The 24,140-nt window shown below is 45.7% G+C and overlaps 1 protein-coding gene across 14 annotated transcripts in view; it reads left to right on the plus strand.

Annotated features, from left to right (window-relative positions):
* The window catches only part of PLEKHA7 (pleckstrin homology domain containing A7), a 253,670-nt gene that overhangs the window by 139,845 nt on the left and 89,685 nt on the right, over nt 1–24,140 (plus strand). For 11 of the 14 annotated variants that reach the window (XR_008702964.1, XM_055548476.1, XM_055548477.1 and 8 more), the window contains one exon: nt 23,405–23,491. Coding sequence is in view for 7 of the 14 variants with exons in the window: in XM_055548476.1 (XP_055404451.1) it covers nt 23,405–23,491 (87 nt within the window). In the remaining 7 variants the exon portion in view is untranslated. Of the gene's footprint in view, nt 1–14,012; nt 14,177–14,567; nt 16,050–16,077; nt 17,425–23,404; nt 23,492–24,140 lie in introns of those variants that run through there. The other 3 variants (XM_055548479.1, XM_055548483.1, XM_055548481.1) reach the window with 3 other exon arrangements.

Genomic DNA, 24,140 nt, shown 5'->3' on the forward strand with positions numbered 1-24,140 from the left:
TCTGTGTCTCTCTCTGCCAACATAGCTTGATGTTGGGGAATTGAGTCTGAATCTGGAAAAACACAGTTTAAATGTGTGATTCAGAGTCAGTGACGTGTGCATGCATGCCCAATCACTCAGTTGTGTCCGACTCTCTGCAACCCTATGGACTGTAGCCCTCTATTCATGGAATTTCACAGGCAAGAATACTGGAGTGGATTGCCATTTCCTCCCCCAGGAGATCGTCCCAACCCAGGGATGGAACCCAGGTCTTCTGCATCTGCTTCACTGGCAGGCAGATTCTTTACCACTGTGCCACCTGTGATGTGCAGCTGTCTCCAAAGTGGGGGTCTTGGAGAGGTGGATAGTGAGGGGTCTAAGAGGTTTTGCATTCCCATTTCCTTTACATTACCTTCTTCAAAGGCAGGAGTCATTCCAGGTTAGAGATAAGTTCTAGGCTCTAGCCTTTAGCCAGTACCCATGCTAGGAGGGTTGGGACTTCAGACTGGGAGGTGGACTTTATTTTCAGTGTGAAGATGCTGGTAAGAATGGCTTCTAGTAAGCCCTTGTTGTTGTTCAGTCACCCACTCGTGTTTGACTCTTTGCCACCCCTTGGACTGAAACATGCCAGGCCTCCCTGTCCCTCACCGTCTCCTGGAGTTTGCCCAAGTTCATGTTCATTGCATCAGTGATGCCATCCAGCCATCTCATCCTCTGACACCCTCTTCTCCTGCGCTCAATCTTTCTCAGCATCAGGGACTTTTCCAATGAATCATCTGTTCGTATCAGATGACCAAAGTACTGGCCTTTTATATGTTCATGAGTTCTCACAGTGAATATACTGGGGTGGTTTGCCATTCCCTTCTCCAGTGGATCACATTTTGTCAGAACTCTCTGCTATGACCCGTTTGTCTTGGGTGGCTGGCCCTGTACGGCATGGCTCATAGCTTCATTGAGTTACACAAGCCCCTTTGCCACGAAAAGGCAGTGATTGTACAAGGTACAAGGTTACCCTGTACCAAAGTTTTCTTCTTTCCTTGGAAATATAAGGAGCCAGTTTGGCCATGATGTTTTCATGGAGAGTAATACATCCTTTGACTCCAGAGTCCATTTCAGACAGTTGGACCCTCCTGTCATCCATGTCTCCAGAGTTGGAGTCAAAGGACCTAGGTTTGAATCCTACCTCTGCCCCTACTTGGCTGTGTAATCTTGCACAAACCCCTTAATTTTTCTCATCCTCAGTTTCCATATCTGTAAATGGACATAATAATACCTAACTTTTAGGATTGTAATAAGGCATGAGATAGTGCCTGCAGAGTGCCTGGAATATGATGTACCTACTGCAGTAACTGTTACAGATCTCTGTCTCACCTTGTGTGATTCTTTATCCACAGCCCTCTGACCCCTGCACACACATTTTGGGCTATCTGCAGAAATCTGACATTTCAGCATGGTGGGCTCTCTATTTAGGGATATGGGGAGCTAGTGAGTTTTCTTTAGGGAGAGGGGACCTTGGTAAGACCATCTGCCCTATTTACCACCTTGATGCCAGTCATCATTTAGAAGGGCTTTCACAGAACCTACACTGCAGTGTGGGACGGGAAATGGAATCCAATTCTGGCTCCAAACCCATACTCTTGCACTGACTTTGATGTCTCGCCCTGACTCCTCCCTTCTTGAGGCCTGCTTTGCCCTGCCTCCCTGCCCACCCAATGCTGCCCACCACCCCGCCCCAAGAAAATAAAAACTAGACTAGAACCAGAAAGCCCTGTCAGGATATTCTGTCTGGGCTTCATGTTTTGCTTACTGGAAGGTCTGGGTACTCTGGGTCCTGTGGGTTACGTGCTTTCTTCCTGCTGGGCTCTTGACCTGAGGTTCCCTTCCTGAATGGCATCACTAGGAAACCGAGAAGGAAATGGGTTTGGGTGGGGGCTTTCCGAAGTCATCCCATTTTGCCCTCATCTAGAAGTGAGACAGGCAGCGAGAGCCCCTCCCTGACCAGATTTCTGAAATCCTTCCCCCTGCCCCACCCACATCTCAGCACTGAGGGTGGGATGGTCCCCTTTTCCTGGGTCATGGAGGGATGCTGGGCCAGTCGCCCTGTGTGATTAGCGCTCTGGAGTCCCTTGGCTATGTCAATACCATTGCAGGAAGACCCCAGAGGGACCGTTGGGAAATAGGCGGCCTTAGGAGGTCCTGAGCAGGCCTGTGAGGAAGCAGCTGGATGGACTGGCGCCCTAACCTGATTCAGGACGGCACTGCGGAGGCTGCGCTGGGCAGAGCAGCTGCAGGAGGTTCCTCCCCATGGAATGTGGCTGGACTACTTTACCTCTCACACCCTACAGACAACTTCCAAACAGAGACCCTGCACTTTAAATCCTCCTGGACATCGCAGGGCCCTGGTAGAGGGAGCCTTCAGATCTCTGGGCTCGTATGTTAGAGGACAGCCCTGGTTTCTGGAGTGAAGTGCTAAATGTCAGGACTTATGCGGGCCATTCTAGACTGCACACCTGTGCGTGAGCTCACACATGTGTCCCTGTTCTTGGTTTCCTCCTTCCCTCACTGCCCTGACCTCCCGGCAGCAGGCAGAATGACTTTGCTAGCCGTGTCCGCTTGGCTGTGAGTACCAGCGTTACCACCTTTCCTGTCACCGCTTTCTCAGCCTCACTAGTGTGGAAGGTGACATGGAGTAAAGGAATCTAGCCGAGTAGCACCAGGTGTCAAGGGATGGAAGGGCTCCTTGTGCTCATCATCTCCAACCTTTTCCCATTTTATGGACAAGAGGACTGAGGCCCAGAGAGGGAAAGCCACCTGCCTGCCTTCCCCTTTGCCTGGTATTGTTGTTTACCTTGAACAAATTAAATGCCTGACGTAGGGTGCAGAGAAGACATCATGATGTAGGAAAAGAGTTTGGCTTCTGGACCTGGATTCCAGTGGAAATCCTAAATCCTGAAATATGTGGTCTTGGACAAATGAATTAACTGCTTGTAACCTGTTTCCTAAGATGATAATACCTTGCAATGTTGAAGTGACTGTTAGAGGTAATATATGCAAGCATCTCAGGCAGTTACTCATCATGGCAGGTGTTCAGAGAGAGGTGACAGTTACTTTGAATATAGCCTCCCCCCCCACACACACAGAGGTCGCTCAGTCGTGTCCGACTCTTTGCGACCCCATGGATTGTAGCCCACCAGGCTCCTCGGTCCATGGGATTTTCCAGGCATGAATACTGGAGTGGGTTGCCGTTTCCTTAGTGGTTTGTTAATAGATCCTGGCTGCATTGAACTGTGAAAGCTGTGTAAAAGAAAAGGCTTGACAGAGGTATTGTCAATCTTAGTGTAAGCTTCCTGTGAGAAGGGGCTAAGGAACCTAAGCCAGCCTTCACTACAGGGCTGTGAACACCTCTCCTGCGGCCAGGTTCCTGGGAGGTTGGCATAGGTTCTCAGCCACAGTTCTGTGCGAGGCCTTGTTGCTTTGTATTCCCACCAAAATCTCTCTTCATGCTCAGGATCTCATCATCCTACCCATGTATTTCAGAAATCTCTTGACTCACATAATTGCTAAATGGTGTGTTTCATGAATTAATAGATTCATAGAGCTAGAGAGGAGCATAAGGTCATCTTGGCAGATTGCAGGCCTGGGGTTTGTGTCCTTTCCTTACCAATATATTGCCAAATGGTTTTCTGGCCTGGGCTTGAAAACGCCCACCAACAGGAGGCAGCCAGCCAGTCTGGTACTCCAAGGCCATGCTGTAATGTTGTGGACGTGCGATTCCTTGAAAAATCTGCCTCCCAGTGACTCCATCTTGGACCTCGGGGAACAAATCAAATCACTCTTTCTCATGATAGCCTTTCAGAGGTGATGAAAACGGTTGTGGGCCCTGAGTCTTCCTAGGTCTTAAAACTCCAGTTCCTTCAGTGGCTTTGACTGTTCACAGCCCTGGCTTCTCTCTCCTGGATATGCTCCAGCTTTCCACTCTGGCCTGTAGGTGTGGTTACCAGAAGTGAACACAATATTTGGATCAGTTCAAAACAGAACTGTTTTTTTTAAAACCTCCCTTGTCAGAGAAGGATATGACACCCCACTCCAGTACTCTTGCCTGGAGAATCCTATGGACGGGGGAGCCTGGAAGGCTGCAGTCCATGGGGTCGCTGAGGGTCAGATATGACTGAGCAGCTTCACTTTCACTTTTCACTCTCATGCATTGGAGAAGGAAATGGCAACCCACTCCAGTGTTCTTGCTTGGAGAATCCCAGGGACGATGGAGACTGGTGGGCTACCGTCTATGGGGTCGCACAGAGTCGGACACGATTGAAGTGAATTAGCAGCAGCCGCACCACTATTAAGTGAGACCCAAGATAATCATGATGGTGTGATCACTCACCTAGAGCCAGACATCCTGGAATGTGAAGTCAAGTGGGCCTTAGAAAGCATCACTATGAACAAAGCTAGTGGAGATGATGGAATTCCAGTTAAGCTATTTCAAATCCTGAAAGATGATGCTGTGAAAGTGCTGCACTCAATATGTCAGCAAATTTGGAAAACCCAGCAGTGGCCACAGGACTGGAAAACGTCAGTTTTCATTCCAATCCCAAAGAAAGGCAATGCCAAAGAATGCTCAAAGTACCGCACAATTGCACTCATCTCACACGCTAGTAAAGTGATGCTCAAAATTCTCCAAGCCAGGCTTCAGCAATACGTGAACCATGAACTTAGAGATGTTCAAGCTGGTTTTAGAAAAGGCAGAGGAACCAGAGATCAAATTGCCAACATCTGTTGGATCATCAAAAAGGCAAGAGAGTTCCAGAAAAACATCTATTTCTGCTTTATTGACTATGCCAAAGCCTTTGACTGTGTGGATCACAATAGACTGTGGAAAATTCTTCAAGAGATGGGAATACCAGACCACCTGACCTGCTTCTTGAGAAACCTATATGCAGCTCAGGAAGCAACAGTTAGAACTAGACATGGAACAACAGACTGGTTCCAAATAGGAAAAGGAGTATGTCAAGGCTGTATATTGTCACCCTGCTTATTTAACTTCTATGCAGAGTACATCATGAAAAACGCTGGGCTGGAAGAAGCACAAGCTGGAATCAAGATTGCCAGGAGAAATATCAGTAACCTAAGATATGTGGATGACACCACCCTTATGGAAAGCCTCTTGATGAAAGTGAAAGAGGAGAGTGGAAAAGTTGGCTTAAAGCTCAACATTCAGAAAATGAAGATCATGGCATCTGGTCCCATCACTTCATGGGAAATAGATGGGCAAACAGTGGAAACAATGTCAGACTATATTTTTGGGCTCCAGAATCACTGCAGGTGGTGACTGCAGCCGTGAAATTAAAAGACACTTACTCCTTGGAAGGAAAGTTATGACCAACCTAGATAGCATATTCAAAAGCAGAGATATTACTTTGCCAGCAAAGGTCCGTCTAGTCAAGGCTATGGTTTTTCCAGTGGTCATGTATGGATGTGAGAGTTGGACTGTGAAGAAAGCTGAGTGCCGAAGAATTGATGCTTTTGAACTGTGGTGTTGGGGAAGACTCTTGAGAGTCCCTTGGACTGCAAGGAGATCCAACCAGTCCTTTCTAAAGGAGATCAGTCCTGGGTGTTCATTGGAATGACTGATGCTAAAGCTGAAACTCCAATACTTTGGCCACCTCATGCGAAGAGACCCTCATGGAAAAGACCCTGATGCTGGGAGGGATTGGGGGCAGGAGGAGAAGGGGATGACAGAGGATGAGATGGCTGGATGGCATCACCGACTCGATGGACGTGAGTCTCAGTGAACTCCAGGAGTTGGTGATGGACAGGGAGGCCTGGCTTGCTGCGATTCATGGGGTCGCAAAGAGGAGGACACGACTGAGCAACTGAACTGAACTGAAGGTCCTAGTGGTTTTGGGACAGCTTTTCCACAGTAATTGGGTTTGTGGTAAATCAACACCAGTAAACTAATACACATTTTGTATTATTTCCTAGAGCTGCCATAACAAGTTAATATATACCTGGTGGCTTAAAACAACAGAAAGTTATTCTCTTATAGTTCTGGAGGTCTGGAGTCTGAAATCAGAGTTTGCAGCCTTGGTTCCTTTGGAGGCTCTGTGGGGGACTCCATTCCATGCGTCTCTCTCTGCTTCTGGGGGTTGCTGGCAATTCTTGGCATTCCTTGATTTGTCGATGCATCACTTCAATCTTGCCGTCTGTCTTCACATGACCATCTCCCCAACATGTATTTTATATGTCCCTTGGAATGGCAACCCACTCCAGTATTCTTGTCTGGATAATCCCATGGACAGATGAGCCTGGAAGGCTATAGTCCATGGGATCACAAAGGGTCAGACACGACTGAGTAACTAACATTTCTCTGAATCCAGAGCAGTGGCAGTGGATTTCTATGTAAGCTTTTTTTGACTGGACATGAGGATTCCCAGCTCTCTAAAATATATTTTTCATGTTTTTTAGTAGTAATTAGTCACTGAAAGATGGATTTTTTTAAAAGGCAGGAAATAATTTTAAAACAATGTGATGATGATTTTTTTCCCCCCATAATCCTTGTTTTCAGGAACCTAGTGGTATGTTCTGGTTAATGATAACTATGACCTTAAGCAATTCTCTAACCTTCTCTGACCTCAGTTTCCTCATCTGTGAAACAAAGATTGGATGAGGTGAGCTGTATGTCATTTTCAGCTTTGAAATTCTTAATACAGTCGTTTCTGGAAAGCAAGGCTTCCTGTTGATGATAAAAGGTCTCAAGTTGGCTTACTAACCTGAGAATTCACAGCTCTTGATTCAAACAGATTATCATTTATGAATCTGAAAATCGGAAAAACTCTGTCCTTTTGTTCACCTTTGACATGATATGGAGTCTAAGCTATGACACATCCCCTCCCTCTTCTTGATTACTCACGAAGTGTAAGATCCTACAGGGCTGGCATTTAGTTAGCTCTTAAATATTTATTACATGAAAGAAAGAATATACTTACGTCACATATTATTATTGGGAGCCAATAATGCAGTATCATTCAGGTCTGATCATCTAGTAATTGTGCGCCTTTTAAGATTCCTCCTGGGACTTCCCCAGTGGTCCTGTGGTTAAGAATCCACTTTCCAATGAGGGAACACGGTTTTGATCCTTGGTCAGGGAACTAAGATCCCACATTGCTCGGGGCAATTAAGTAGAAGATCCTTCGTGCTGCAAGTAAGACTCGATGCACCCAAATATATTAATAAATATTTTTAAAAAGATTCCCCCTGAGTGTGCCTCTCAGAAGCAATTATTTTTATTTATATTCCAGTTGTATTGAGATATAATTGACATATAGCACTCTCTAACTTTAAGGTGTGCAGCATAATGACTTGACTTACATTCATCATGAAATGATTATCCCAGTAAGTTTAGTGAACATCCGTCATCTTGTCTAGATACAAATTAGAGAAACAGAAAAAAAAATTACAACTGTTAGGATTTACTCTTAACAAGTTTCATATATAACATATGGCAGTGCTAATTATATTTATCAAGTTGGGCTCTAAAATCACTGCGGATGGTGACTGTAGCCATGAAATCAGAAGACGATTGCTTCTTGGCAGGAAAGCGATGACAAACCTAGACAGTGTGTTAAAAAGCGGAGACATCACTTAGGTGACAGAGGTGTGTATAGTCAAGGCTATGGTCTTTCCAGTAGTCACGTACGGATATGGACCTGGACAATAAAGAAGGCAGAGTGCCGAAGAATGATGCTTTCGAACTGTGGTGCTGGAGAAGACTCCCGAGAATCCCTTGGAAAGCAAGGAGATCAAACTAGTCAACCTTAAAGGAAATCAACTGTGACTACTCTTTGGAAGAAATGATGCTGAAGCTGAAATTCCAATACTTTAGCCACCTGATACTAACAGCTGACTCCTTGGAAAAGACCCTGATGTTGGGAAAGACTGAAGGCAGAAGGAGAAGAGGGCGACAGAAGATGAGATGGTGGGATGGCATTACCGATTCTCTGGGAGACAGTGAGAAACGGGAGGCCTGGCATGCTGCAGCCACGAAGAGTCGGACGCGACTTGGCAACTGAACAACAAAAACAACACATTATATCTTTAGTACTTACTTGCCTTATAACTGGAAGTTTATAGTACTTTCCTCCAATTCCCCCTCCCTCATCTCACCCAGCCCTTACCTTTACCACCCCCACCCTCACCTCTGGTAACCACAAATCTGATCTATTTTTCTGTGGGTTTGTTTTAGATTTTGTTTGTTTTTGAAGTATAACTGACCTACAGTGCTATGCTTGTTCCTCTTACACAAAGTACTGGTTTTTTTCTATCTCAAAATGATCACCAGGATAAGTATGATTTGAGTATGTCACCATATAAAGGAATTAGTTACTTATTGACTGCGTTCCCCATGCTGTACATTTCATTCCCATGACTCATTCATTTTGCAAGTGGAAGTTTGTATCTCTTAATTTCCCTTACCTATTTCTTTCCTCACCCCAACCCAGAAGCAATTTCTTCTCACCTTGTCACATGGCTTGTGGGATCTTAGTTCCTCAACCAGGGGTTGAACCTGTGACCTCTGCATTGAAAGCATGGAGTCTTAGCCACTGGACCACCAGGGAAGTCCCAAGCAGTTACTTTTAAAAGATGGTGGCACTGTTTCAAAGTTGCTTTCTGGAGCAGTTTCCTTGTCTGTGATACAGATGGCTGTGAGGCCTGGACTTCAGGGCCTAGGCTTGAAACACCATCAGTTCAGTAGCTCAGTCGTGTCCTCCTCTTTGCAACCCCATGAATTGCAGCACACCAGGCCTCCCTGTCCATCACCAACTCCCACAGTTCACTCAAACTCATGTGCATCGAGTCGGTGATGCCATCCAGCCATCTCATCCTCTGGCATCCCCTTCTCCTCCTGCCCCCAGTCCCTCCCAGCATCAGAGTCTTTTCCATTGAGTCAACTCTTTGCATGAGGTGGCCAAAGTATTGGAGTTTTAGCTTTAGCATCAGTCCTTCCAATGAACACCTAGGACTGATCTCCTTCAGAATGGACTGATTGGATCTCCTTGCGGTCCAAGGGACTCTCAAGGGTCTTCTCCAACACCACAGTTCAAAAGCATCAATTCTTCGGCACTCAGCTTTCTTCACAGTCCAACTCTCACATCCATACATGACCACTGGAAAAACCATAGCCTTGACTAGATGGACCTTTGCTGGCAAAGTAATGCCTCTGCTTTTGAATATGCTATCTAGGTTGGTCATAACTTTCCTTCCAAGGAGTAAGCGTCTTTTAATTTCATGGCTGCAGTCACCATCAACAGTGATTTTGGGGCCCAAATAAATAAAGTCTGATACTGTTTCCACTATTTCCCCATCTATTTGCCATGCAGTGATAAGACCAGATGCCATGATCTTATTTTTCTGAACGTTGAGCTTTAAGCCAACTTTTCCACTCTCCTCTTTCACTTTCATCAAGAGGCTTTTTAGTTCCTCTTCACTTTCTGCCATAAAGGTGGTGTCATCTGTATATCTGAGGTTATTGATATTTCTCCCAGCAATCTTGATTCCAGCTTGTGCTTCTTCCAGCCCAGCGTTTCTCATGATGTACTCTGCATAGAAGTTAAATAAGCAGGGTGACAATATACAGCCTTGACGTACTCCTTTTCCTATTTGGAACCAGTCTGTTGTTCCATGTCTAGTTCTAACTGTTGCTTCCTGACCTGCATATAGGTTTCTCAAGAGAAGGCTTTGGCATAGTCAATAAAGCAGAAATAGATGTTTTTCTGGAACTCTTTTGCTTTTTCGACAATCCAGAGGATGTTGGCAATTTGATCTCTGGTTCCTCTGCCTTTTCTAAAACCAGCTTGAACATCTGGAAGTTCACAGTTCACGTATGGAAACATGGCATTTTTCAGGTTTCACAGAACGAGGTCTGTGGTCTCATTCCAGGGGCACATGCTCAGATGGTTTTCTGTTTCAGGATCCCCCTTCTGCCATCAGTGACCCCTGTCAATATCCATAGGGGGCTGCAGTCTCTGGCACCTCTCTTTTGAGTTCTTTAGGGACAGACTGTTGGCAGTGCCTCTCTGGATTTTTCACGCTATGCAAGAAGTCTGCTGACTGTCATGGGGTTCACCTTTTCAGGAGACCAGTCAGAGAAGGCTAAGGGCATGACTACTTGCTGTTATTGTTGGGAAGATTTTTCTCTTTTTTTGTGAGAGGGAAATTTTCTGGCTTATTTTTGCCATCTTCTTTTAGTTCTTATGCAAGAAATCTTTATTCTTTACAACAGACCTCCTTCCTAAGAGGAAGAGCTTCCCTAGAATCTGATTTCTCTAGAATCAGATTGGGGTTGCAAACTCAAATGTCTGTAGAGGCTTAGTGGATAATGGAAAAGCTGACTGTATGTATGCTGTCTAATTTGTTTTACTCTGTTCACTTGGTTTATCTTTGTCTCCCTAGTTCTGGTTGAGATACAGGCACGAAGAAACTTCTCTCCTGTGGGAAAGGAGAAAGGCAGGTGTGATGACAAATAGCACTAAGTGTACACCCTCAGCATCCGGAAGCAGTAGGGAGTGGTGGGGAGTGCAGTGAGCTAGAGGCCATCCCAGCTCTCATGGGCTCCTTGTGCTGTCGTAGATTTTGATTTACCAGGATGGGCTGAGTATTTATATGAAAATTTCCTGTTGTTAAACTTGGGCTCAATTTAAAATATCTGTTGATGTTCAGTCGCTCAGTGGTGTCCGACTCTTTGCAACCCCATGGACTGCAGCATGCCAGGTTTCCCTGTCCTTCACCATCTCCTGAAGCTTGCTCAAATTCATGTCTATTGAGTCGGTTTCCATTCAACCATCCCGTCCTCTGTTGTCCCCCTCTCCTCCTTTCTCTCTTTCCCAGCATCAGGGTCTGTGTGGTTTAACTAAAATGAATTTGGGGGAACAGATTGGTTTGCGGGTAAGCAATCTGAGCCCTCTCATACATGTTGGGGTGGGCTCCTGGGTCATCTCTCTATATCGTTGGTCTGGTAGGGGATCCTAGTGGAGCTGTGTGTGGAGAGGGCTGCTTATGTTCATCCTTGCATGTAGATATGAAGGAATAGAAGATACATAGCACAAAAAAGCAAGTTATAGAAATATATGTACAGTTTTATTCCATTTATGTAATTTCTTTTTAAAATGACGTGTATATATATTTTTAAATGCGTGAGAATTTCATAAAGGCAAAAAACAAAAAGAACGCATAAGAAAGTGGCAAAGTTGTTGCCTCTGAGATTGACACTGACACTGAATTCAAGGCAAGAAAGGGGTCTCCTGCTTTCTAGTTTATACTTGTCTGTGGCTTGGAATACAGTTGACCCTCTGTATCCAAGAATGCAGAACCCGCAGATAAGGAGGGCTTACCGTACTATGCCCTTTTATAGGACATGACCATCTGTGGATTTTGGTATTGGGGAGGGTCTAACCCCTGACAAATGCCAAGGGACGACTGTACTTAATTTTTGTAAGGTAAAATGAAAAGAGTTTTGGGGAAGTATAATTGCTATATAACGAGTGTAAAACTTCAGTGCTGAGAGTACAAGGAGGGAAGAAGGCTGAGTGATCTGGAGTGATCAGGAAGGACCACTGGGAAGAGAAGGGGCCTTGAAGGTTGGGCAGAACTCATTGAGGAGGAAGACTACAGGAGCCAAAGCCCAGGGGTGGGCAAGATGGGGTGACTTGGGGACTGGTGAACCGTTAAATTTGGTAGGAGCCAAGGGTCTAGGGAAGTAGAGAAGGCTTTAGTGGATGAGCCACGGAGAGGGTGTGTGCCAGGAGGTAATGGAATGAGAGCCGTGTTCCAGCATGATCCATCTGGCAGCAAGGATGAGGGAGTTTGGAGGCAGGACTCCAGGTGGGAGCCGCTCATGTGGCCTCATCCAGCTCCCAGCTAGCTGTCACTGATCCTTGCCTGTATGTTGCCTGGTGAGTGAACAAGGGTTATGGCTATCTACCTGGTGAGTAAGCTCTCAGGAGCGTGGGCTTTGGAGGTTGGCCAGCCTCTGCTGGTGCTCAGAGTGGTTCTTGTGCCGCTACTGACAGTGTGTCTCCCCAGACATTTTGGAGATTCTGTGACGCAACTGGCCATAGACTGAAGTGTAACCACTAAGAACAAGCCCATACTTTGGAGTCAGGCGATATGGGCTTGAAATCTGACTTTGTCATTTACTGGCTATATGACCTTGGGGTTGGCACTTGACCTCCTTGGGCCTCAATATTCACTTTTGAAAAATGGGGATAGAATGATTCACCTTTTAGAGTTGTTATACCCAGCAGATTGACACTTGGCAATTAGGTGTGCTTTGCTGTACTTTACATTGCGGTACTCACTCTGATCTGTAGTTATACATATTTATATTTTTTATGGTTAATATTATCATTGTATCTATTTATGACCATATCAGTTTATTCTTTTGAACTGTAAGCTCCTGTTCAGTGGGGATAATTATGTTCTACTCACTGTCTTATCCTGAAACTCTCACTGCTGAACACATGCTGCTGCTGCTCCTAAGTCGCTTCAGTTGTGTTTGACTCTGTGTGACCCCACAGACGGCAGCCCACCAGGCTCCCCTGCTCTGGGATTCTCCAGGCAAGAACACTGGAGTGGGTTGCCATTTCCTTCTCCCATGCATGAAAGTGAAAGTGAAGTCGCTCAGTCATGTCCGACTCTGCTGAACACATAGTAGGGCTAAATAAATGTTGGATGGATGGAGTTTGTGTTTTTAATCCTACTCCAGCTTTAACAAGCAGTTGACTTGTGATCAATTAGGATATATTGGTAGTTGAGAGCATGTCTCCTTTGTGATTAAAACAGGATTTGTCAGTTCAAATATCCTTGTTAGGATAATGCGTCAGGAGGGCTTGTGAGTCTTTCATTTTTTCATTCTATGGCGGCAGATCTGTTTTGTGGAGCTTGATGTTTATAAAATTCGGGAGGTCTCGTTTAAGAATGCATACAGTTGTAGAAAGCACATACACACGTTGGTAGGCCACTATCTAAGGCCTGGGAAGGGGCTGGTGAAAGTGAGGGGCCCTAACGCTCGAGATTCCTTAGTTTCACAGTGATTTATCTCTGCATTTAAAGATTTATAGAATACTCCCTACAGGCAGTGGTGGGAGTTATGAAGGATATAGAAATTTTTAAAAGGGAAAACATGATTCTCATGGATACAGGTTTTAGTAAAACTGTCATCCCAAGTAGACTCGGAACAAAACCCCTTGCATTTTTCTTCAGCCAGCAAATATTTATTGAGCACCTACTGTGTGCCAGGCACCATGTAGGCATTGGAACATAGCTGTGAAGACAGAAGTCTTGCCCTGTGGAGCTCATATTTCAACTGCATCATAACTTGTGACCCACCTAGAGGCAGTGGAGAGCCGCAGTGTTGCTCTCAGGCCATGGGGAGAGAGGCACCTTGATGCCTTTGTTTGCCTGGCCCTTCTCCTCTCCAAGCCTGCTCTGGGAGTGAGAGCAACATGGTTAAATTGATGCAGAGAAGACCGTAGCCATCCCAAGCAGTGATGGAAGAATCACAGATTGTTACCACTGGGAGTGAGTATGATGGTTGGTAACTGCTCAGGCTCTTCCCGACCATGATCGTGAGAGAGAGTGATGAAGGATCCCTCATTTCTCCACCAAAGGCTCTCTGCTTCGAGGCTGATTTCAGCCCCAGTATGGCAGAGCAGAACTGAGTGAGCAATTCATTCTGACTCCAGGGCTCACAAGCGGAGGTATTTCTTATGTCCTCTTACCAGAGCGGCAGCCAACCCCATGGTCTCCAAGAACAGAACTGGGGCCTGGAGACACAGATTGCCTGCCTCATTGTTTACCCCAGCTAGTGCTCTGCTTGGCCACAGTGGGGCGGTGACTCACAGCTGGAAGTGTGTTCCTGCATCGCTGCCAGATTGCAGATTGTGTGTGTGTGGAGGCTGGGGATGGTGGGGGGGGGGGAGGTAGGGAGGAGAATGAATGAGTAGGAGCCAGTGGCTGCTAGATTTGTAACACCTTGGGAGGCAGCGGCTCCAGAACCAAAATTGAAATAGAGCCGGCGGGCTGCGAGCCTCCCTCCCAGTCTGACTTGAACTGGGAACGCTGGGAAGACACAGCATGGAGCCCCAGCAGAGAGCAAGTGTGTCTGCTGCCTTTCCCATGGAGAACGACAGCCCAGGAGCAGGTTAGTTCTGTACTGGTTTCTAGGATTCACTTTACCTTGATGTATTCTGATTTGTAAAAGTCAAGTCATGAGTGAGAGAAAGGGAGTTTTCGATGGAGTGGTTGGGAGCACCTGCAGTTAAGAAAAAAAAATCCAGTTTAATTGGGAATAAACAGGACAAAGTATCATTAACTACACCTCCGTGCTGTCATTACGAAAGATATTCTGTTGGCAAGTGAGACTGGGGAGGACAGCTGTTCTGCCTCCTTCCTTTGTGTTTTCAATTATGTGCAGTGTTGTTACATTTCAGTCTGGCTCCAGCAATAGTCTGAGATGAGCCTCAGCGTCTTAAGATGTTACAGCTGGAGGATCTCTAAACCATCACCTGGTCTAGCCTTCTCGTTTTATACTTGAGAAGTCTGACTTATTGAAGAGCATTAAGTAGAAGCATAAAACTGGACATTCTTTAAGGTAGAAAATGTTTCTGTGCAGTTTTGAAATTTCTGTGGAGTGTGTGTCCCTGGCTCAGACAGCCTGCTGGGGACGCTGTTTTGTCTTAGACTGCGCTTTCTGAGCCATGAGGGCTTCCCTGGTGGCTCAAACGGTAAAGAATCTGCCTGCAGTGTAGCAGACCCTGGTTTGATCTCTGGGTCAGGAAAATCTCCCTGGAGAAGGGAATAGAGAACCCACCGAAGAACCCACTCCGGTATTTTTACCTGGAGAGTTCCATGGACAGAGTAGCCTGGTGGGCTACAGTCTGTGGGGTTGCAAAGAGTAAGACATGACTGAGCGACTAACATTCACTTTTTTCTGAGCCATAGGGCTCCAACCAGTGAAGGACAGAAGTGTGGCTCAAGGAATGTGCTTATTGATCTTAAACTACTTGGCTTGGTGAGGGAGTTTAAGTTTAAACAGGAGGCTGAGTGTTTTGCCTTAACTCAAAGGGAAAAAAAAAGTGTTCTTTAGCCAGGCTAATAATACTGAAGCTTGTAAAATAGAAAAAGCCAAAACAACTCTGTTAGAGTGGAGATTTAGAGCTAGCAAAAGAAAAATATGACAGGAACTGAAGGTTGAGTGTCTGCTCTGGGGCAGGCACATTATCAGTGAGTGCTCTTTTTAACAGTCTTGCAGAATTGGAGTTGGCTCCTCTTTTTACAGATAAAGAAACCAACACACTCGGAAAGGTCTTTAACTCCTTCAAGGTCGTACACCTCCAGTGTGCGGAAGAGCTGGGGTTTGAACTCCAGCATGTACGACTCTGAATAACCTGGGGTTCATGCTTTGGAGGCCTCAGGTGGCTTCTCCAGGTGGAGGGTCTAACCCCATCAATGGACAGATGAGGAAACTAAAACCCAGCAAGATTGTATGTTTGCTCAGGGGCGTAAAACTAGTTGGTAGTAACAGAACTGGTCTCTTCACTCCCATTACATTGCTTCTCTGCCAACTTGCTTTAAAAAAAAAAAGTTAGGAGAGGGAGGCAATCTGGGTTTGATTTCTTCATTCAGTCAGGAGTTGGGCTTTAGTCTTTTCATGGTTATTGAAGTCCTGTGGAGCCACAATTAAAACTTCCTATTAAACCAGCAGTCCTAAGTATTGGAGCCCTATGTGGGGGCTCGGGGAGAAGAGAGGCTTGCAGTGTGGGTTACTGGGTCAGAAGAGGTAATTTATGAAATGAATTGGCCACTGAATGCATCTGAAAACACTTGGAGAGCCTAATGAAATACAGAACTTTTCAAATTTTGCCGGAAGACTTCAGTCTGTTAAATTCAGTATTTGGGAAGAAGACCCCTCCCTCTTGCAAGATTTGAGAGCTTTCAGTTCACTCCATTAATTTTGTGACTCCCTTGAGCCCAGCTCTGTCTGCGCTGGGCTTAGCCCCCTTTGGCACTTTTAGGTGAGGAGAGCGGGTCCTGACTACCCCTCAGGGTGTTGGGTCTGAGGGTTGGCTGAATTTCATGTCTCTGCCTAGCTGGGTGTGAGTCAAGCATGGACATCGTGGGGATGGGGAAAGCCCTTCCTTGGTCTGTGCCACGCTCCCCAGGGCTGGTGGACTCTCCCAGCCTGGGTGTAGGATCTTCATCAGGGCCTGGGGGCCCCGGCCTCCCCCACTCTCTCTGGGGCATGTGTGATATGTTGGGCTGCTGAAATCAGAAAGTAAGATGGGTTCTGCACAGCCTCTTCCTGAAGGTGGTGTGAGTTTGTGCTCTGGCTGGTGAGATAAAAGAGTTCAAGAGCCTGCTCCATGGCATTGTTGTTCTGTGCTGTGGGGGATACATTAGAAATCAGTGAAGAGCTGCTCCCAGCCCTGCGGTTAACTTAGGATCTTAACTTGAGCTAGGGGAGAGGGGGAGGAGAGCAAACACCAATGAAATAGTAGAAAGCAATTTGAGAGTGTATAATCATCACCAAATTGCAGGTTTCACACCAAATAATCTCCCAGTTCACAAAAAGGAGATACAGGTGATGTTTGTATTGTCCTCCTCTGTGTTTTTAATCACCTAGTAATTGCCTCCGGGGTGTTTGCATTCCATGCTTTGATTCTCTCTGCTGAGTGTTCTTCCTTCTCCTTTGCAGGGGTGGTAGAGGGGGTTGCAGGGGAGGGTTAATTTCTCCAAATTATATTGTAACACAGTTGGGAGAGAGCCAAGGATGAAGCGATTTTAGCATGCCAGTCTCTGATGCATCCTTCCTCAGGTAGTAAGAGCAGAAGCAACTGCCTTCGGATGGCTTATGACCCTTCAGGTTCTTGTCGTTTTGTGACCCGAGTCCAGACTTCTATAAGGTTAGCTAGCCTATTTGGAGGCATGACCTCACTTTAAAGTAGGAGTTTCCTTAGTCATTATTTCTCATTCATTCATTCAGCACATATAACAGAGCTGGACTCTGTTATGGGCTGATAATAGCAGTAAAAAGACAGGCAAGGTCCTTACTCTCCTGGAATACACCATTAGTCAGGGATACTGATGATCATCAGTAAGAAAAATAACAGTAATAATTAAAATAGGATGATGTGATATGACTGGGAGCTACTACTTCAGTGGGTGGTTGGGAAGGGCTCTGAGATGATAATTCTGCTGAATGGCAAGGAACCAGTTAAGTACAGGGGAAAGAGCATCCAGTACAAAGGTTGTTAAGTAGGAAAGAGCTTGGTGTTCAGGGAGCAGAAAGGCGATGAGTGTGGCTGGAGCAGGGTAGGGAAGAAGGAGAGTGGTGTAGGAAAAGCATGGGGCTAGGCAGGGGCCAGATCACCTGGGATCTTGGAAGCCAAGGTAAGGAGCTTGAATTTTAACTCTATGGGTGATGTGGAGCTGTTGTACGGTTTAAAGGGGAAGTGTGTGTTATCTGACATTTTAAAAGATCGATCAGGCTTTCAGTGAGGATGACGGATGGTATAGAGGCCCGAGTGGGAGCAGGAAGAGCAGTTAGGTGGCTGCTGTGATGACTAGGGTGTGGCTGTAAACATGGAAGGAAGTGTATGGATTCAGAGTATGTTTTCTAGATGGAGGCAGCAGGACTTGCTAATATATGACATGTGGAGGTTAAGGTAGGAGTGGAGGATGCCTCCTAGGTTGTTGAGTAGTGATGCTGTTAGTGGACAAAGGGAAACCTGGAGGGAAGATTATTGGGTTTGGTGGGAGTGAGGCAAGGAGACTCATTCTGGTTTTGCCCTGTTCCAATTTAGATGCCTGTTGGTTACCGCCATTGTCAAGACACAGCCAGGTTCAATGGATGTTAATTGAATACCTTCTGTATGCCAGGCATTGTGTGATGCCCTTTCATATATCCTCACAACAACATTTCCCTGTGTGTAAATGGAAGAACTGAGGCTCAGAGACCTGAGGTGTCTTGTTCTGGTTTACACCCAGATCTTCTGACCCCAGGACTCTGGACTGATGTGGTGCCCAGGGTGGATATTGAAGGAGGTTGATGGCACTCACTTGGAGAGAGGATGGGGACTATCTGTTGGCTTGTCAAGGCCTGCTTCCCATGTTTCTGGAAGAAGGGCCTGTCAGAGTCATGCTGGTGTGCAGAGAGCTGCTTGACATTTTCAAAACAGTGCAAGCTCCAGAGACCACATCAGTAACCTCCTAAGCCCCCCTTAGGAAATGCCACATGAATAGCAGTGACACTTTGTACTAAATGAGCAATTCTGTAAAAGTGTTAAGTAAAAGAGAACAAAAGTTGCCTGAGAAATGTTGAGGGACTGTAGAGATGCCATCGGGACTCTTGGCCACTATGTCTTTATTCTGCAGCCCAGATGGAAGCTGAAGGCAGGGAGGCAGTTTCTTAACGTTTTTGGAGTTTGTATTATCAATTTGGGGACCTAACTAGGAGCACTATTTTGTGACCCGGAGCCGTGGTTTCCTGGAGACACTGGGATTTAGAACAAAGATAGTAAGGGCCTTAACAAGCCTGGAGGCAGTGCTGACCGTGGCTTGAGGTCTGCAGGGTGACCCTTTTACAGTAATCTGGGAGCTGTGTTGAGGAGCCAGAAGGGCCAGAGTGGGAGCTGCTGCCGAGCATACCAATGAGAAGAGAGCCTTGATAGAGTCCCTCTGAGCTCTGAGGCTGGATACTTTCCTTACATTTTAAGCTGTTTCTTTTCCTCTTTACAGCAGGGGCCAGATAAGAGCTGGTGCTGACAGAGCAGATCTGTCACACTCTCAGCATACCAATACCACCACTGGCAGAAAAGTAGATTTATCAGGCTAGTCCGACCCCCACTCTTGGGCACCATTCACATAAACTCCCAGAACTTCTCCCCATGCCGGAAAGGACGGCTGTGCTAAATTGGAACCTTTACGTTTAACCAGCCAGAGTCATTGTTCACATTATAGTCAAAATCTGTATGAATGGAAGATTAAACTTGGAAAAACATTGCAAGAAGCTGTATGACTCATTTACCTTTTGCTCGCCCTGTCTGTGGTGGGCTCTTCCTTCTACTGAGTCAGATCAGCCTGCAGTTCTCCCTGGTCCTCACTCTGTTCTCTTATGTCTCCTGCATTGGCTGTCAGACTTCTTTAGGACCAAGCCCAAGTCCTTCCAGCCCAGGGCTTGTCAAGACCTGCTTGTTTACGTGGATGGTTACCCATGGCCCGCCTGTACGGGGATTGTCCTCCCCCCTCCGTGCTCCCTGGTCCTCTCTCAGGCAACACTGGCTGCTGTTCAACCTGGACGACTGTTCCTGGGTGGAAGAGTGGGATCTGAGAATAAAGGCTAGGCTGTGTTCTATCTCACTTGCTGAGTAACTTTCTGAAGAGCAACAGAAGCCCTTGTATGAAGGGAAGAGAGTTTCTGGGCTCCATTGAAACCAGCCACCTGGCTCCTGGCTGGGCCATCTCCATCACTGCCTGGGAGCAAGGTGGCAATTCAGGTTTAAGAACAGGTATTTCAAGGGATTTGTCTGTGCCTGCTAACTGTGTCTTAAGACAAGGTGATAGGACATGAGATTCGTCATGGGTTTTAGAAAATAAAAAATCATGAAACGGAGCAAGCTTGGAGTTTTGGCTGAGGGGTCAAGGACAGTAGGTAAAGCCCGAGGACCCTGTGGTCTTCAAATGGATGTGGGGATCCAGCATTCAGTAGGTAACCTCCATTTCGTGAGGGTGAGCCTGGAGTGGTATAAAGACATCAGAAGGGTGGCAGGAACACAGGAGTTGACTATTGAGGGCACGTCATTTACTCTTTCTGGGCCTTTCCTTACCTGTGGTTTGCTCTGATGAAACACAGCCTGCCCTGTTGGGTGTTCAGGCAGATTAAATGAAATAGTTCAAGGACCTAACTCTTCTTTGCTCAAAAAGTGCTGAACCAGAAGCTCTGCCATAAGCAGGCTGGGCAGGTTTAATCAGAAATCATCAACTTTTAAGACCTTAGTATTTAGGAGGCGGTACTTTGATTCATCTCTTTTCTCAGATGTATTGAATCCTCTTTTTTTTTTTAAATTTAGTGATCCAGTAACATCCCATAACCCAGATCTTTATTTCCTTATGCGTGATATAGAAATAAAAATATCTGTGCTGTCCACCTCAGTGGGTACTTGGGCAGGTCAAATACTGCGATGAATGTGACCACACTTAAAACTCCATGTAAGTGCAGGAAATGGTGGTGATGGTGCAGTGGTTGATAATTATTTTTGGCAAAAAGGGCAGCATCCGTATTAGGGAAGAAAGGCTGGGGAGCTCCCTCTAAGGTCTGATCAAATGACAGCTATATTTTTGTCCACTTTAAAAAACTATCTTTCTTCTTATGTTAGAATGTGAAAATCTTCATAGTGCCCACACCTTCCAGCTCAGGATTCGTTTACCCAAGAGTCTGGGCCTATTTAAATTGGTACACGTTGAGCATGCGGAGCCTAGCTAGGAGCTGGTGTTCTAGTTGTACAGTGTTTATGAAGTCTTTGCTGAATGCTCCTCCAGGCACAGAAAAGTTTTGCTCTTTGCCTCCCTCAGGCAATGGCACCCCACTCCAGTACTCTTGCCTGGAAAATCCCATGGATGGAGGAGCCTGGTGGGCTACAGTCCATGGGGTCGCTAGGAGTCGGACACGACTGAGTGACTTCACTTTCACTTTTCACTTTCATGCACTGGAGAAGGAAATGGCAACCCACTCCAGTGTTCTTGCCTGGAGAATCCCAGGGATGGGGGAGCCTGGTGGGCTGCCATCTATGGGGTCGCACAGAGTCGGACACGACTGAAGCGACTTAGCAGTAGCAGCAGCAGCCACAAATTCACCAGGCTGACCTTGTGATAGGACCAAAGGCTGATTGGGGGTGCCTTTGGGGTGCCTGAGTGCCACACAGGTGTCATTCAGAAGCTTGGCCCCGGGCTGAGGGGAAGGAAGCAGGTGGGGAGGGAGAGGGAATAGCAGTAGATGCTGTTTCACATGCTTTGTTTTTAGGGACTTCTGATCATGCCTAGGAGGCTGCCAGCCCCACGGACTTCTGAGGAAAGGGGACAGCAGGTTATTATGCAAAGAGCATCAAATTTAGATATAGAAGACCTGGATTCATGTCCCAGTCTTATTGCTTATTGACAAAGTTATCTTGAGCAAGTCACTTAACTTCTCTGAGCCATTTCCTCATTCATAAAGCAGGAGTTGATGGTACTAATAGCTAAGTTATGTAAGAAAAGACTCTTTTAGGGGTAATAGTGAATAGGAATTATTGTTATTCCCATTATGAGCAGAACACTGTTTTTTCTCCAGAAAGAAATGAGGCAGGTTTAAGTTAGTGTTTGTGTTTTCAAATTCCATGGTGTTTTTCAGATGTCTTGTGTTTAGGGATTTCTTTAGGGTGAATGGAGATGACCAAAAGAAACTGGTATAAATCAAGCCTAGCCCGTGAATGCAATACAAAGATTTCTGAAATAGATGTCAAGGGGGCTTGCTTCTCACCCTTATTTAGATGCTCATGCCTTAACTCTGCTTTTTTTTGGGAAGAACCGCTTGCTGCCAGCCAGATGAGGTCATGGGATTCCAAGGGCTTTGCCTGGAACCAGGAGCTGAGAATTTGGAGGCTGGTGGCGGTTGGGAGGGTTGAGAGGGTGCCAGGGGTAGTGTTCGGTCGCAGGGCCAGGGAGCAGCCTGGCCTGATCACATCTGGCTCATTAGGATTCTGGCTGCTCAGACCTCAGTGCCAGCCTTACCCAGACACCCAGCGCAGGATGCCCTGATGGCCCCAGGCACAGTAAGACAGACTTGGGCTTAGAGGTTTTTTTTTTTTTTTTCTTTTTTAACCTTTATGCTATGCTCATTTAAACTTACTTATGTCTGGGATGAGTCAGGGCTCAATTTGGAGATGGGACTGATATCTTAACACTATCGAACTAAGATGATATATTGACTCTGACAGTAAAAGCATTTTAACTGTCTGTATTAGGAGCCTTAAAAAAATGACCGTGCCCTTTGTTTAGTAATTTTATTTCTGGGACTTTAACCCAAGGAGATAATTTGAATTGCAGATAAAGCCCATATATGGAAAGATATATTGACTATTAATAATGGGGAGTGGGATAGGGGAAGCACCTAAAATGTCCAGCATTAGAAGAATGTAAATCTTTCTAGAATGTAAGCATCACGGTGTAAGGACTTTTTTGTTCACTTTGTATCTCTAGGACCTAAGACAGCACCTGGCACACAGATGGCCAGTAAACATTTTTTGAACAATTATATGAAAAAATTTTTACACTTAAATAAGACTATTATTCACCTATTTCAAATGAAGACATCTTAATTACATAGGAAATTTTCTGTGTTAATTGGATGTGAAGAAAGCAGGATACAGATTTCTAAATACAGTAAAATCACATTAAAAAGAATAAAATGATTTAAAGGAAAAAAGAAAAGTTAGGAAAGAGACAATACCCAGATGTATATGTCTGGGTAGTGAGATCACAGGTGACTTTTTTTCTTTCTATAGTTTCTAAAATGTCTAAAATAACTATGATTTTGCAGTTGAGAAAAACATTTTAACATAAATCATATTCTTTAAAGAAAAAAAGAGGAGGTTAGATTAGTTTATTCATGGAGCAGAACAGCAGCCTCTAAAGCCAACTCCCTCTTCTTTCAAAGAAGCAGGCAGCCTTTATGAATACACAAAACACCTACACACTCTGGTTGTGTCTGTCAACTCAGCGTGGAAGCTGATCCCTCCTCACATCAAAAGGGTGATAGAAACTGCACAGTGTTGAAATTGTACAGGTCATGTTGCAGAGACATGCCCATACATTTATATCCCATCACTGAAGTGAAGACATTCTGTAGTAGGGAGAAGAATTTTAAGAAGATAGATTTTTCTGGGTGGGTGTTAATTCTTAGAATTCTTGCCCTGCTTCGTGGGTTTCGGAAGCTGTTGAAAGTGCCGTCTGCTTTCCTTCATTCTTGTTCTCAGCTCATGCCATCTTAAAGTAACTTTTCGCTGAGTGAGTCCATTTGTAGGAGTGGAGTCAGTCTGTAGGAGTAAGCACTTCATGGACTGTCTCTCTAAGATGCAGTGTTGTCTTGGGGGCAAGACTTGCCTACAGTTGAAACCCCTGTATGTCTTTAGTGGGCTTTGGCACCTGAGCTGGAGGTTTTTGGTTTTTAAATGCAGCTGGGTTCTGACAGAGTGTCTCTCCAAGGCAAGGCCGGCGGGCTCACCCTGGGAGGAGTCTGCGAGGAGCAGGGGTCTTCAGACATCACTGACCTGTTGTGTCTGTGAGCCTTCCCACTCACATGACTTCTCATTCATTATCTCTCTCTCCTTCTTTTTAGCCATAACCAGCAGACCACAGCCTTCAGGCATCCTGTGAGTGGGCAGTTTTCTCCAGAAAATAGTGAATTTATTCTTCAAGAAGAAGAGTAAGTACATTTGTGTATTCTCCTTTTTCAGGCACAGCTTGGGAACTTAAAGGCATTTGCTCAAAACAAAGCTTGTTGGGCTATTTTCTCTCTCAGACATAGGGGCTTGGAGTGGATTGTTTGCTTCAAGGTGAAACTCAAGAATTTTGTTTTTCAGTCTCTAGACTTCTCTCAGCGGGTAGGTGTGGAAGGGGGGAGATGATAGGGGGGTGTGCTGTGATGAGTATTGTCAGAGCCTCTTCAAAGTTCCCTTTCCCCTCAAGTGTCACCTTACACACTAGTTATGCTCTGAGAGGACCCTCTCTCCTGTTGTTGAAAGTACTGTAAGTATAGCCTCTGAGGAAGCCTTGCATAGGAGCCCAAAGCCAGGGCTTAGAAGAGAGGAGGGCTGGTGGCACCCTTTGTCTCTGAACATTTTGAGTCCTTTGTGCTTGCTTTTCTAACACAGGAACTTCTTGCTCCTCAGTCCCATTTCAGCAGGGCTTCTGGGTGCTCAGAGGCAGGTTCTACCACCCAGGGCTTGTCAAGTACAGCCCATGCACACATTATGGGGATGTGTTCTCCCAAAAATGAAGGCAGAGAAATATGTACAAGTGTCTGTGTTTCATTCTGATCACTAGAGACAGCTCTGTTTGAAGAAAACAGTTCT

Source organism: Bubalus kerabau, chromosome 15 (assembly GCF_029407905.1).
Source record: "Bubalus kerabau isolate K-KA32 ecotype Philippines breed swamp buffalo chromosome 15, PCC_UOA_SB_1v2, whole genome shotgun sequence".
Taxonomy (NCBI): Eukaryota; Metazoa; Chordata; class Mammalia; order Artiodactyla; family Bovidae; genus Bubalus; species Bubalus kerabau.